The 12,624-nt window shown below is 51.4% G+C and overlaps 9 protein-coding genes across 9 annotated transcripts; 5 read left to right on the top strand and 4 right to left on the bottom strand.

The window, feature by feature from the left end:
- Positions 1-18: 18 nt before the first annotated feature.
- HO173_007774 (uncharacterized protein) lies at positions 19-1,310 on the top strand (the record flags this gene model as incomplete). Its single annotated transcript, XM_037309674.1, has 2 exons — positions 19-157; positions 211-1,310. The coding sequence occupies 2 exons, from the start codon at positions 19-21 to the stop codon at positions 1,308-1,310; spliced, it is 1,239 nt and encodes a 412-aa protein (XP_037163351.1).
- A 257-nt stretch (positions 1,311-1,567) lies between these two features.
- On the bottom strand, positions 1,568-3,526 carry HO173_007773 (uncharacterized protein; the record flags this gene model as incomplete). The annotated part of the gene is made up of 2 exons (XM_037309673.1): positions 1,568-2,466; positions 3,421-3,526. The coding sequence occupies 2 exons, from the start codon at positions 3,524-3,526 to the stop codon at positions 1,568-1,570; spliced, it is 1,005 nt and encodes a 334-aa protein (XP_037163350.1).
- An 82-nt stretch (positions 3,527-3,608) lies between these two features.
- Positions 3,609-4,682, top strand: HO173_007772 (uncharacterized protein; the record flags this gene model as incomplete). The annotated part of the gene is made up of 3 exons (XM_037309672.1): positions 3,609-3,648; positions 3,760-4,078; positions 4,133-4,682. The coding sequence occupies 3 exons, from the start codon at positions 3,609-3,611 to the stop codon at positions 4,680-4,682; spliced, it is 909 nt and encodes a 302-aa protein (XP_037163349.1).
- A 595-nt stretch (positions 4,683-5,277) lies between these two features.
- Positions 5,278-6,331, bottom strand: HO173_007771 (uncharacterized protein; the record flags this gene model as incomplete). The annotated part of the gene is made up of 3 exons (XM_037309671.1): positions 5,278-5,682; positions 5,787-6,112; positions 6,175-6,331. 3 exons carry the CDS (start codon positions 6,329-6,331, stop codon positions 5,278-5,280), a joined length of 888 nt encoding a protein of 295 aa, XP_037163348.1.
- A 1,607-nt stretch (positions 6,332-7,938) lies between these two features.
- On the bottom strand, positions 7,939-8,454 carry HO173_007770 (uncharacterized protein; the record flags this gene model as incomplete). Its single annotated transcript, XM_037309670.1, has 3 exons — positions 7,939-8,189; positions 8,245-8,351; positions 8,417-8,454. 3 exons carry the CDS (start codon positions 8,452-8,454, stop codon positions 7,939-7,941), a joined length of 396 nt encoding a protein of 131 aa, XP_037163347.1.
- A 422-nt stretch (positions 8,455-8,876) lies between these two features.
- Positions 8,877-9,696, top strand: HO173_007769 (uncharacterized protein; the record flags this gene model as incomplete). The annotated part of the gene is made up of 2 exons (XM_037309669.1): positions 8,877-9,284; positions 9,337-9,696. 2 exons carry the CDS (start codon positions 8,877-8,879, stop codon positions 9,694-9,696), a joined length of 768 nt encoding a protein of 255 aa, XP_037163346.1.
- A 121-nt stretch (positions 9,697-9,817) lies between these two features.
- On the top strand, positions 9,818-10,015 carry HO173_007768 (uncharacterized protein; the record flags this gene model as incomplete). The annotated part of the gene is made up of 1 exon (XM_037309668.1): positions 9,818-10,015. The coding sequence occupies one exon, from the start codon at positions 9,818-9,820 to the stop codon at positions 10,013-10,015; it is 198 nt and encodes a 65-aa protein (XP_037163345.1).
- Positions 10,016-10,046: 31 nt separating this feature from the next.
- HO173_007767 (uncharacterized protein) lies at positions 10,047-10,448 on the top strand (the record flags this gene model as incomplete). Its single annotated transcript, XM_037309667.1, has 1 exon — positions 10,047-10,448. The coding sequence occupies one exon, from the start codon at positions 10,047-10,049 to the stop codon at positions 10,446-10,448; it is 402 nt and encodes a 133-aa protein (XP_037163344.1).
- Positions 10,449-10,645: 197 nt separating this feature from the next.
- On the bottom strand, positions 10,646-12,371 carry HO173_007766 (uncharacterized protein; the record flags this gene model as incomplete). The annotated part of the gene is made up of 2 exons (XM_037309666.1): positions 10,646-11,415; positions 11,525-12,371. 2 exons carry the CDS (start codon positions 12,369-12,371, stop codon positions 10,646-10,648), a joined length of 1,617 nt encoding a protein of 538 aa, XP_037163343.1.
- Positions 12,372-12,624: the final 253 nt, after the last annotated feature.

Here is a 12,624-nt window from a genome sequence, read left to right as displayed (position 1 = left end):
CATGTTGAAGCTAAGATTATGAGCTCTAACAAGACAACTCAAATGGCGTTTCCCCGCAATTCTCTTCGTGCTTTTTTGCAGCATGCCAAGACGAACCTCGTCAAAGCAGTTCACGAGGAGCACAACATAAACATTGTGATTGGGAATGAGTCTGCAGGTCTTCTTGTCTATCGCCCACGGCTTATCAGCAGCTATACTGACCTTTATCAGACCTCGATTCCCTTACATCCTCTCTTCTCTACGCGTACATCAAATCCATTGCCCCTCCACGAAACAATTTCTCGCCCATCTACGTCCCTCTATTGAACATACCTGCTTCGGGTCTCCGCCTCCGCCCCGAGTTCTCTGCCGTCTGTGCACACGCAAACATCGCAATTGATCGTCTGATTACTTTAGACGATCTACCAAGTCAGTCAAGGCTACTGAAGAGTGTGCGGTGGATATTAGTGGACCACAACAAATTACAAGGGGATCTAGGCGATCAATACTCTTCAGAAGTGCTAGGAGTGATAGACCACCATGAGGAAGAGAACGCAGTGCCTCAAAACACGGACTCCGAACCGCGTGTGATCGAGAAGTGCGGCTCTTGCACCAGCCTTGTCGTCCGCGAATGCAAGTCTGCGTGGGACAGCATATCGAGCTCCTCACTGTCAACCGGTGCCGCTCATGGACAAGGAGAAGTTGCAGTAGATGACAGTGCAGTGACCCAAGTTTGGGACGCACAAGTCGCTAAAATGGCACTTGCTAGCATACTGGTGGATACGGCCAATTTGACAGCGCCTGGAAAAGTGGAGCATGTGGATCGGGACTCGGTGGACTACCTTGAAGCAAAGATCCAATTGTCGCCTAAAGACGCAAAAAGTTGGAATCGGGACCGTTACTACAAGGACATTGATGAAGCTAAGAGGGACATTAGCAGCCTTAGCCTCACCGAGGTCTTGATCAAAGATTACAAAGGGTGGACAGAGAGTGGTACAAAACTGGGCATCAGCTCCGTAGTGAAGCCCTTGGAATTCTTGGTTCAGAAGGCAGGTGAAGAGAATAAATCATCGTTCGAGGACCAGCTGCAACACTTCATGGACGAGCGAGACCTATCGATGTTTGCGATTATGACAACATCCACATCTTCAGAGGGTGAATTTCAGAGAGAGCTGCTTCTTCAAGCTCGTTCATCTTCCTCTTCTTCCGCGATCAAGTTCGCAGAGCAAGGAGCGTCTGACTTCCAGCTAGAGATCCTCAATATCAAAGGTGTTTCGATACAGGACAAGCCAGGACAGCACTGGAAAAAGTATGGTTACAGAAAGACGTGAGCAAGAGCCGAAAGCAAGTGGCACCGCTCCTCCGAAAAGCTATGACAAGAACCAAATGAGTGACAGCCTGTATGTTCCTCGAGGCATAATCACCACAAAGACTAGGCCCAAATCACCCAGACCTTGCTGAATTAGCGTGTTGCTGGGATCCGTCCCCCACAATATATGCCAAAGCATGTGCTTACGAGCTGTCCGTCGCTCGAACTCAAGGACACAACCCACAAGGTTCAGCCGAGTTCTGCTTGATACCCGGGTATTCATTTTAATTCCGCTCGAGGCCGGTGTGGAACAGACAATTCACCAGGTAGGTTCTCCGCCGGGAGCTCATTCAACCGCCTCTCTGCGCGTTGTTCGCGCAGTTCATTATCGTTCTTGTCATTGGCCACCGCATGCACATCCAGTAGCCCTTCAGGTCGTCTCTTTGATCGGCGCCGAATAAGGTAGAAGAAGCCTGCAAAAACCGCCAAGCCGACGGGTACACCAACCCCCACGCTAACGCCGACGGCCGCATGGCCGTCTGAACTACCACTGGGAGTAGGTGTACGCATGATCGTTGACGTCGCTGAGTGGGTGCTGCTCGTCGCCGGTGCGTTCAAAATCGAGAGGCTGTTGCCCTGATTGGTCACAGCTGATTTTGGCAGCGTATAGTTGACGTGGTACCCGCTCGAAAGACCGCCATCATTAGTGTTAATGGTGGTGATTTGGTACTTGGGATAGCAATTGCCACCCGGATTTCCTGCCCCCCAGCTCACGCCAATGCAGGAAGCCTCACTAGCTGCGGAGGGTTCTGGCACATAGGCATCACAAACTCTCAGGCACTCTTCGAAGGTATCTGCGTGGACGGCTGGAAGATCATTGCCAGGATAGTTGGTGCTGCATTGGATTTTGTAACTGTTTCCGGTAGCATCTGTATATGAGGTACCGTCGAGATCTGGACACGGATAAGCTGCAGTACTGACCGCAGCAGAAGTTGCGCCGGTTTCCGAACTGGTTGTGACGGGCATTGGGCTTGGACCAGTGATGGTTGTCACGACTGTTGCCACCCCTAAGAAAAACCCGTTGGTGAAAGTACTGCAACTAGCTTGGCTGTTGTTGTCTTCAAAGCAGGAGAAGTGGCCTTTTCCGCACGATGATACACGATTGTCAACACCGATAGCTGATTTGGTAGAGTTAGCCATTCTTTCGACTCCAAATCAGAATCTCGCACCCCGCTTCCTGAGCTGTACGTACCAGTCAAATTATTTTGGCAAATCTTAGGACATGCTGTCGTATTTCCCCACATAAGGATCCGTGCAGAGCCCGGTCCACACTACTGGATTTGGACGGGGGTTGTTGTCGGGCTCGCAAAGGCCGTTGCTTAGACAGATCCAGTCTGATTGACAACAATTACTGGTTGGAGCTGAGGGATTGCAAGGAAAATATTCTGGCTGCTGAATTTCGTCGATATTGAAACACTGATCACCACATGAAACTTGTGCCACGTTGTATACTGCTATCAAGGAGGTGAGTGCAAGAGAAACAATAGAGGTAGGCATTTTGACGTTCAAAGGAACTCAGGGGACACTTTGACAGAGAAGCTTCCCTCGAGAAACATGGTTTATGAAGCAGAGACAACCCTGAGCAGGAATCAATGCTATATGGTCAGAAACACCTCGCAGTCAGAGCACATGGATGCACTGCCAGCTGCGACTTCGCTTCGCAGCTCAATCCCATGCATGAGGCATAAAGATCTAAGGAGCCAAGGGGAGTGGCATAGAAAAGGCTCCTTCAAGAAGCTGTTGTCCGATGCAGGGAAAAGGCTGTGACTGATGCTTTGGGGGGGGGGTCAAAGCCCTTTACGAAAGGCTGAGTCCATCATCAGAACAGCCTGGACCAAAGACATGAAGGAAATTGAGAAACAATAAGATGAAACATGCATGGAGCAGTCGAAAAGGCAACAGCTGGTGCTTGTATTCACGCATGATTGACCGAGATGAAGACTGTTGCAGAACCTCAGACGTCGGAACTTTTCAGCTCGTAAGCTGCATATGACTGCTGCAGAAAATGCTCCCTCAATATCCGTCGACGGGCACAACGGAATATCATTCAGTGATCAGTCTGCGAGAGGCACTGCTAGTGCCAGTGCTGTGCTCCGCTGGGGCGCCGGGGCGGGGTTCAATCGTTGGGTGACATCCAATAGGGCTGAATTTCGGAAGTTTCCGAGGGACTTTCCACATGATGTAGCAAGCACTCCGCTCACAATGGCATTTACATGAACTTGGGATATTGAGTCTCAAGAGTTGCCCATCCTTCTCTGCCATGCCTTCCTCTCCGCCTCTCCGTATAGGCTATGTACCAGGTCAGTCATTGTTCTTCTCTCCTCTCCCACCACTTCAGCTCCCAACGACCCCTGTGCCCCTCCCCCCGCCTACCCCACGCCCTCTTTACCACCCCTGCTAACGTGCCCTAGAACATTTTTCCACCCCCATCCACTTCGCCTCTACGCACTTCTCGCTATCATGTACACTCATCCCATTTCCCTCCGGTACAGGCCACATGATCACATCTCTCCAATCCAATGAGATAGACATCGGCATTGGTCTCACAGAGGGTTGGGTAGCTGGGCTTGGTAAGGCCGAAGCCGAGAGCAAATCTGCAGGTTACAGGATGGTGGGAACGTATGTGGAAACGCCGTTATGCTGGGCGATAAGTACGGGAGCCAACAGAGAGGATGTGACGGGAGTGGAGCGACTGAAAGGGGCAAAGATGGGCGTCAGCCGGATTGGTAGGTACGCTTCCCTTCCACCCAACTCCAACAAACTCGGCCCTAACAACTCGTGTAGTGGTTCCTACGTGATGGGCTTCGTCCTCGCCGATACGCACGATTGGCTTTCCCCAGCCTCTACCTCATCCTCGTCGGCATCCGCGCCCTTCGACATCATTCCCCTGCAAACCTTCGCCAAACTCCGAGAATCCGTCAATGACCGCACCGCCGACTTCTTCATGTGGGAACACTTCACCTCGAAACGATACTATGACAACGGCGAAATCAAACGCATCGGGGAAATATACACACCCTGGCCGAGCTGGCACATAGTCGCTAGGCCCGGGGTTATCGGAGACGAGAGGATGGAAGAGATGCTCGAGAAACTGAATCTGGGGATAAAGTATTTTGAGGACCATCGGGAGGAGGCGGTGCAGTACATCAGCACTGAGCTGGACTATTCGGCCGAGGATGCGAGGGAGTGGTTGAAGACGGTGAAGTTTGCGGAAGATGTCAGGGGTGTGAGGGGGAGTGTGGTGCAGGAGACTGCACGCGTGCTGAAGAAAGCAGGGGTGCTGGGGCAGGACGTGAGGGTGGAGGGTATGGTTGGGATCCGGAGGAAGGAGTGAGGAAAGGCTTTGTCGCAAAAAGGGGCGGCCAACTTTTGGCCTTGAGCCCTGATATTCCTCCTTTAGGCCGCGCATCGAAATTTTGGGTTTTTGACAAGCAGCCCTTTGTTTACAACCTTCCTTTAGCCGCAAGGTTATGAGTTTAGGAAATCCGCCATCGATTCAAAGAGGCGCTTGGATCTTACTCAGGACGCTACTCAAGTACAAGATGGCTCTGCGTCTTTCAACGACTCCTCACACTAACTACCTCGGAGCTTCATATCGGCTTCAATTCCAAATCTTGAACATCTCGATCCTTCGGCCGCGTAGTACTTGTCGACATTTCCACCATTGAAAGCCCCAAGACTTGGCGATTATAACACCCATATTTGAGCGTCCAGTAGAGTTGTTTGGGGTTTCGGGCAAAATGCTGTAGAGTACCAGCTTCCAAAAAAGGGTAGATCTGAGATCTATAAATTCGATGTAAGTATTGAAACAAGAATGTGAAGATCATGAACCCCAAAATCGTCCATACAAGCCAACCGCAAGAATGGTTATCATAAGCCTCCCTCTCTGTAGACGCCAGGCCCGCATCTGTAAAGACCGTATCGACCCATCACCGCCTCGCCCACCACAGCCCCAACCCAGCGGCCGCAAGCACCCCGAGCACCGGGCTCCATCTCCTCACTACTCTCCTCGCGGCCAGCCGCTTCACGACGCCTATCTTGACTGCGAAACTCCCCGAGTCATTGACCATTGGGAACGTCTTCCCAACCGGCACCTCGACCCCGAGAAACTCGCACAGCGGGCCCCATCCTTGTTCCACGCTATATTCTAAGCGGCGATCTGGAGGCACGAGAAATCGGGCTTCGTCGTGCCCACGGCGGTAGTGCTCGATCCAGATGCGTTTGCCCTCGGGCGTCTGCCAAAGGTCGGGCGGGCAGGGGAACATGGATCCGAACATAAGACCGAGGAGCGGTGTGAAGCGTGAGAGGAAGTGGGTATCTAGGGCGGAGAGGATCTAGCAGGGGGACCAGTTAGTGTCGGAGGTCTTGCGGAATCAGTTGGAATTGGGGAAAAGGAAAGCTGATTAAAATTCTAGATGGGGATATGGGTCAGACATACGTGTATCGATCGAGCGGTTGCCGTGGTTTGAATGGTGCGCTGGCAGGATGCATACCAGCTATTTTCTTCCCGCGGCGTGAGGATGAGCTTCGCGTCGGGGTACGCAGCTATGAGTTCCGGAATGAATGCGCTGGTTGGGAGATCGCAGACCGCTTGGCAGTGGCCGAGAAGTTGATCCCATTGCTCTTTCCCGAAAGGTTCGCCCTGGCTTTTGAACTTGGCGAGGAAGGCTTGACACCAAAGGTCGATGTCTGGAGGGTTTTCGAAGAGGCAGTCCATATGGTATGTATCATTGAAACCGAGCTGCTTGAGGGCCACGCGTATTGCTGTATTCGGCATTAGCTGGTCGTCTCGGACTTATGATTGTCAATCTGGGCGTTATACATACATTGAGTTCCAGTCCGTGGCATGCCAACAACAATAACCTTAAGCGGGACCACTCTCCGGCATATGCGCCGGTCGATGTTGGTATTGACGAATAGCTCGGGAAAACGCTCCTCCTTGGCCATAGCCCTTTTCTCACTCAGAGAGGGATTGTTCGCCATAGCTGCAAGCTCTGAGACTCTGAACGATATGGCAGTTCTCGCAGGCTTATTCAGGAGTGTAAAGGCTCTGCTGGATCGGTCCTGCTCAGCTGTTGCAGACGATGACGATTGGGATTCGAGTGACTCGCAAGATTCTGCTGATATCGTACGGTGTGGATGACTGGTTGGCTTGCTCTGGCAAAGGGCCTCAAAGCATCAGTCCTTTATAATAGCTTCTGCTTCGGGGCGCACGGGGGCGCTTCTTAAGGCGGGGAGGTATTGTCATGGCCTCACAATCTCCTTTATCGTGGGTAGATGGTCGTTGTTGACACATCGAGGGTGTTCATGATAGGCAAAAGCTCGCTAATCACAGGGGGACATCAGGCGTACCATCTACTCCCTCCAGCCTCTCGTCGAGCACGCAGAAGCTTATATTTTGCCAGGAGTTTCACAAATCTGGCTAGCATCCTCCGATGTCGGGTCCAAATTCAGACGGCTATCGATATACATCTCTGTAGGTAAGGAAGAAAAGAGCCTCGGTCTGCAACAGGTGGATACTCTCATGACTCAGCTTTATACAGCCGTGCTCCTCAGGCAGCAGGAAAAATACAGGGAAATCATGGATTGAAAACGCCAATTTTCGGAGAGAAGGACGGAAACAATAAGCTACCGAGCGATTATCTACCGGTCCAGCAGCCGCCCCAACCGCCTTGCCTGTCATGCAAGGCAAAGACTTCACTTGTGGTTGACGGAAGCTGTCTTAGGTAACTGGTATCATCGCCTGAAATCTATAAGTAGCCTCTTTCTTTGCTGTTGCGAAAACATTGCAAAAGCGATTGAGTCTTAAAAGGGGCATTTTCAAGGGCAGTGAACCACGATCTTCATACAATAAACGCGATTTGCCGGGTGTGTTGGCACATCAAAGGTATCTCGGATGTGCAGAGTCGATTTACCCGTAACAGAGATCTGCTCTGCGGTGCGAGTTCCAAGACCGTAGCACACACGGTCCCAAGGTATCTGGTGCAGGATGCCACAGTTTAATATTCTCTCATCCCTTTCCATGAAGAGTCAGACTCAAATCGGTGCGGCCACAATGATGCTCGTCAGCATCACTCAGCGAACACATCGGATTGGAAACCGTGGTAATGAGCAAACATGGACGTGAAGTACAAGGCGACCTTCCTCTCTATCTGTGGGACGCAGCGCATAGTCTTTCACAGTCTTTCCAAACAGACGGAATCATTAGAAAGAGGCAGAAGGAAGGAATGCCCTAAGCGCACAGCGCAAGGTAGTTTGCATAACAACTACCAGCGGACCCGTGATCTCTGTTGATGTATCGTGCTGAGTGGTGGCTGGTGGTCAACCCTCGTAGAGTTTTATCACTCCGAGATATTCAGTCTTTTGTTTATGTCTGAGATTAGAAGGTCTTCCATCAGCGGTTCTGGGACGCAGATATTCGACCTGGGGTTTTTTTGGGGATGCCGGTCAAGCTTTTCTGTGCACTCGTGTAGTGCAATGTGGACTTGCCGGTTGGTACCGTAGTTGAACGTTGACAGAAAATTCTCGCTCACTATGACTCCTATGCTCCGGCGATGTTGCACACATATTGATCAACTGAATCCTTTATGTCATGATTTCTTCGCTCCGCTAAAATCGCTGGCTTGTAGATTCCGCGTCATGCTCGGCAACTTCACCCGCAGACCATTTAAAGCCTTGTTCATCTTGACCTGACATCCTAACCTTGATGTTTCCGTCAATCCAAATGCCAGGTCCAGCATATCGTTCTCATCGTCGTCTGGTTCGTCCATCTTCTCATACATTTCGTCGGATTCGACAATGACATGACAGGTTGAGCAGGCACATGATCCGCCGCAGGCCCCTGATTAATTCAGTCAATGCAAGCTACCAGCACTGACGTCCCATGGGTGTTTCACCTTCCATCTCCAGCTCCTCTGACTGCGCGATATCCAGCAAATTGTCCCCGTGAGCCACTTGAAAATTATGCTCTTCCCCTTCCTTATCGACGAATGTGACGTTTAGCCTGCAGAAGCCAATGCGTCAGTCGAACCTCTTCGCAGTCCTCTTCATGTTGCCCGAGGTTCTCACTCTTCGCCAGGCTTTGGGGGCGTAAGGTGGCCATGCATAGCCACAGGGGATGTGGAAAATCTTCGTCTAGCTCTTGAATATAGTGTCTGCCTGCCAAAATCTCCTGTCGTCCTTGTAAGTCTTTCTTTCAAATGCCAGACCGAAGCATCATTGCTGTAATTTCGTGATGATGCTGTATGTCGAGAAGGAAGTAGAGCAACTGATGTAGCGTAACTTGATCGACAGCATATCCCCACAGCACGAGGTGCCTGACGAGCTATATACATGCTCGACGCCTCTGAATTGCATACGTTTGAAGCTCGAAAGGATATCGTTTGCCATTTGGGTCAAAAAAGATTGATATGACGAGGACGGAAAGTGTAAGCGCCGGCTCGCCGAAACTTGCTCTCCGCCAATTCAGTATCAAGGCAAAGAATCCATTATTGTCTTTTTCTTCACACCTAGAGTGCAGCGAATACCAATGTCTACTCCACGAGAGGGTCCAAACCCTTTGAGACCATACTATATACCTCCTTCCGTTGGTCCAAGCGGACCTCAGAATGGAACCTTTGCCACAAATGCCGGCAGCAAGCATGTCTCCTCTACGTCAACAAACAGCTTTGGCTCCTCAGCGCGAAATATCCTGGCGGATATGGACTATACAGACTACATACCCGAGTCTTCGCCCTCGTCTACTGCGGTGATGAAGGGACTGGTGGAACAGGCAATATGGAAGTATACCAGCGTATTCCTGGCGCAGCCATTCGAGGTAGCGAAGACAGTGTTGCAGGTCCAGGCTGGCAGTCAAGTCCAGAAGTCAATAGCAAAGGAGGCATTTGTGGATGATTTGCACAGAAGATCTGGCAGCTATCGGCGAGACTCGTACGAGGTATTGGGATAATGCCCCAAAGGTACTGTTTCTAGCTGATCAAGGTGCCTAGATGTTTTCTGATGAGGACTCGGACCTTGACTCTCCCTCCTACTTCACTTCCTCAGCACCTCTCGCACATACACCAACTCGACGCTCACGGACACGGCGACGGCATGGCTCTCCAGAACCAGACGGTGTTCCACGAGTCCACACGCCTCAACCACCTCCGTCAAAACCGCACCAATCTCCCCACACCCTCGATCTCAAATCATCCTCCTCCGTATTAGCCGTACTGTCTTCCCACTGGGCAGCAGAAGGGCCTTGGGGAATATGGAAAGGCACCAATAGCACCTTACATCCACTCGATCCTTCTATCCACAATCACCTCCTTTGTCCGATCATTCTTCTCTGCGTTTATGGCGCTACCTGACCCTGGACTCTCTTTCACAGCAACTCCAACACTCTCTTACGCTGGCGGGCTCGATATATTATCTTCACCTTCACCATTCGCCTCGCTAGCTGTAGCCGTCTCTGCGGCCGGCTTAGCGGGCATGATACTCGCCCCCCCTGGACATAGCTCGCACAAAGCTCATACTGACACCTTCGACGCATCCACCCAGATCGATAATTGCGACCTTGAAGACACTACCCAAATGGACGTTGCCTTTCTCAATCGCTCCAGCGGCGATACTAAATTCTACGATACCCACACTAATCTCAGCTTCGACACCTTTGTTTCTGCGCTCTAAGCTTGGCATAGATCCGGTTCTAACTCCCAATATGTATTCTATTGCAACTTTCGTCGGGCAAGCGTTTGAGCTTGTCGTGAAGCTTCCGATCGAGACTGTGCTTAGGAGAGGCCAAATGGATGTTGCCCGATCCACCAGCAGAGGGAAGGAAATGCAAACGATCGTTGAAGTCGGGCCCTATCGTGGCTTGTTAGGAACCGTGCACTCGATCGTCTACGAAGAAGGCGAAAGAGGCCCTCCGGCGGAGTCGGTGAAGGGTACAGCAGGTGCACCGGCCATGAAGGTAGGAAAGGTTGGTCAAGAGAGGAAGAGGAGGAAAGGGCAAGGGTTCGAGGGGCTTTGGAGAGGATGGAGGGTCGGAATGTGGGGATTAGTGGGTGTTTGGGGAGCAGCGACATGGGGAGGCGTTGGCGGGAAGGGTGGAGAATTCTGATGCTTGTCTGCTCTTCTAATGTCCATTCATGGTCCTTGACTGCAAGGAGCTATGGCGTTGCCTGGTGGTATGGAGTGTATCAAGCCATATGTGTAGCGATCCTCATCTCAAATACAGTCTTCTCTCAAAGAAATTCGGACATGCAGCCATGATTCTTTCGTCGTGACAATGATATGCCATCTCGAGCCTCATCATCCTCACTCTTCTTCCCAAGCTCGCTTCTTGCCAAGCTTCCCTTTCGGCCCAGACTCGCCCTTCTTTCCAAGCTCACTCTGCTTCTCGATCTTGTCCTCCTCCCCAAGCTCGGAAAGGCTATTCTCCCCTGCAACCTTGCCCAAGCCCTCCTCCTCAGTCGTGCCTTCCCCACCCTGACCAACATAGTCCAACCAACCCTCCTTAGTCATCTCGGTAGCTTTTCCCTCCTTTTGAGCCCTACTCCCAACCATCCCCTTCGCCTCCACAGTCTTTCCACGCACGTGGGTGAACGCATTGAACATCTTGACCACTCCCTTCTCCGCCGTCTTCCTCAACCCCTTCTCGCGCTGCTGATACGCAAAGACGGTCCCATAATCCTCGGGATCTTCGATATCAGCAATGGATCCAACCATGTCCCCTGCCCCTTCACCATGGATCTCCTTTAACAACTTCTCTTGATGCTTCCTCCTAATCTCGGTCTTAGCTTTCCTCCCCAACTTCAGATCAAGGAGCGCCTCGTCCGCTTCTTTGGCATCCGCACTACGCGCGAGGATAGGGTTTGCACGTTGTGTTGTGGTGAGTTTGTTACCTAGGATTGCGGACATGGAAGATGCGAAGGCGCTGGCGTCGTCGGCTTTGAAGGTTTCCTTCTTTTTGTTGTCTGGATGGGACTCGCCGTCCGAGCCGAATCCGGCGTCGGAAGCCATTGATTTCTCAGAGCTGGTGATCGATTCGGCCTCGGCTTCGAATCGGGCTGCTCGAAATACTTCGCCTTCGGATTCGGAGGGAGATAATTCGGAGGGAGATAATTCGGTCGTCGTCTGAGCGTGGGTAATTTTCTACGTCCGAGGCAAACTCGTCTATCGCGGGGCTCGTGGAACCGGCTTCGTCTTCATCATGTTCTTCTTCTGAGTACTCCTTGTTCTCTTCGTCCCCTTCTTCTGATCCGTCTTCTCCACCTGAGACTTGCTCCGAGGTTGAGGGTGAGGCAGCATCTGCGCCTGCGTCGGTAGGGTCTGCGATAGAGATATCAACGTCGTCGAGCGAAGAAAGTTCAGAACTGGAGACCTTCTCCTTCTGTGCGATCATTTTGCTTGATCCTGCCTTCGTAGGTTCCACAGCGGGAGCTTGGTCTGCGGAATGACTTGAGGCCTTCCCGGAGGCTTTTTGTTGCTTGCTGACAGTCTTAGTAGGGGGGGCCTTGGATGTGTTGGTAGGCTTGGCCTTGGCCATCTTGATGTTCGGGGCGAGAGCTTCGTCGGCGGAGGAATCTGAGATTTTACTGGTAAGTTGTCGATGCTTGGCGGCCTCCTTGACGGAATCTGCTTTGGAAGTGTTGATGGGCTTGACTTTGAAGGTTTTCAGAGCGAGGGCAGGAGCTTCATCAGCGGATGAATCCGTAGTATTGCCGTGGATTTTGGACTTGTCGCGGTGAGCTTCTAAAGCGTTGCGAAGCTTGGCCTTGGCCTTCTCAAGGCTCAATGATGTAGCTTCATCAGCAGGAAAATCAAGAGTCTCGGCAATGACTGGTTGCTCGCGATGTGTGTTAGATTTGGGTTTGGTAGGTTCGGAATTCACAGTGACCTTGCGGTTTCTGAGATTCTTGCCAGAAATTTCGTTAGCAGAGACTTCTGGAATGTCACTGCCCATATTCTGCTTGCGATTATTGTTGTTGGTGAGGTTGGCGGTATTAGCCACCTTGCCGGTCTCGTGGTTTCTGAGCTGCATAGTGGCTTGATAGTCGGTAGATAATAACGGTGCGTGATGGGAATGGTGTCGTTTGTGCGATTTATTGAAAATCTTAGCACTGTGAGTATCTTCGGCAAGCTTGCGCTTCTTCGCGTTTATAAACGCCATTGTATGCTGAAGTGAATATTGAAGGACGTTGAAGTCGTAAACACAATATATATTTAGAGATTTTGACGGCCGGGCGGGGCAGTTTTACGCGATTTTTTTCGGCTAAACCCCCCCTCCTTTCTCC

Source organism: Letharia columbiana, assembly GCF_014066305.1.
Source record: "Letharia columbiana isolate WasteWater2 chromosome Unknown Sc0000026_s0, whole genome shotgun sequence".
Taxonomy (NCBI): Eukaryota; Fungi; Ascomycota; class Lecanoromycetes; order Lecanorales; family Parmeliaceae; genus Letharia; species Letharia columbiana.
The sequence above is the reverse complement of the archived record's forward strand: the minus strand, read 5'-3'. Positions and strand labels throughout refer to the sequence as shown.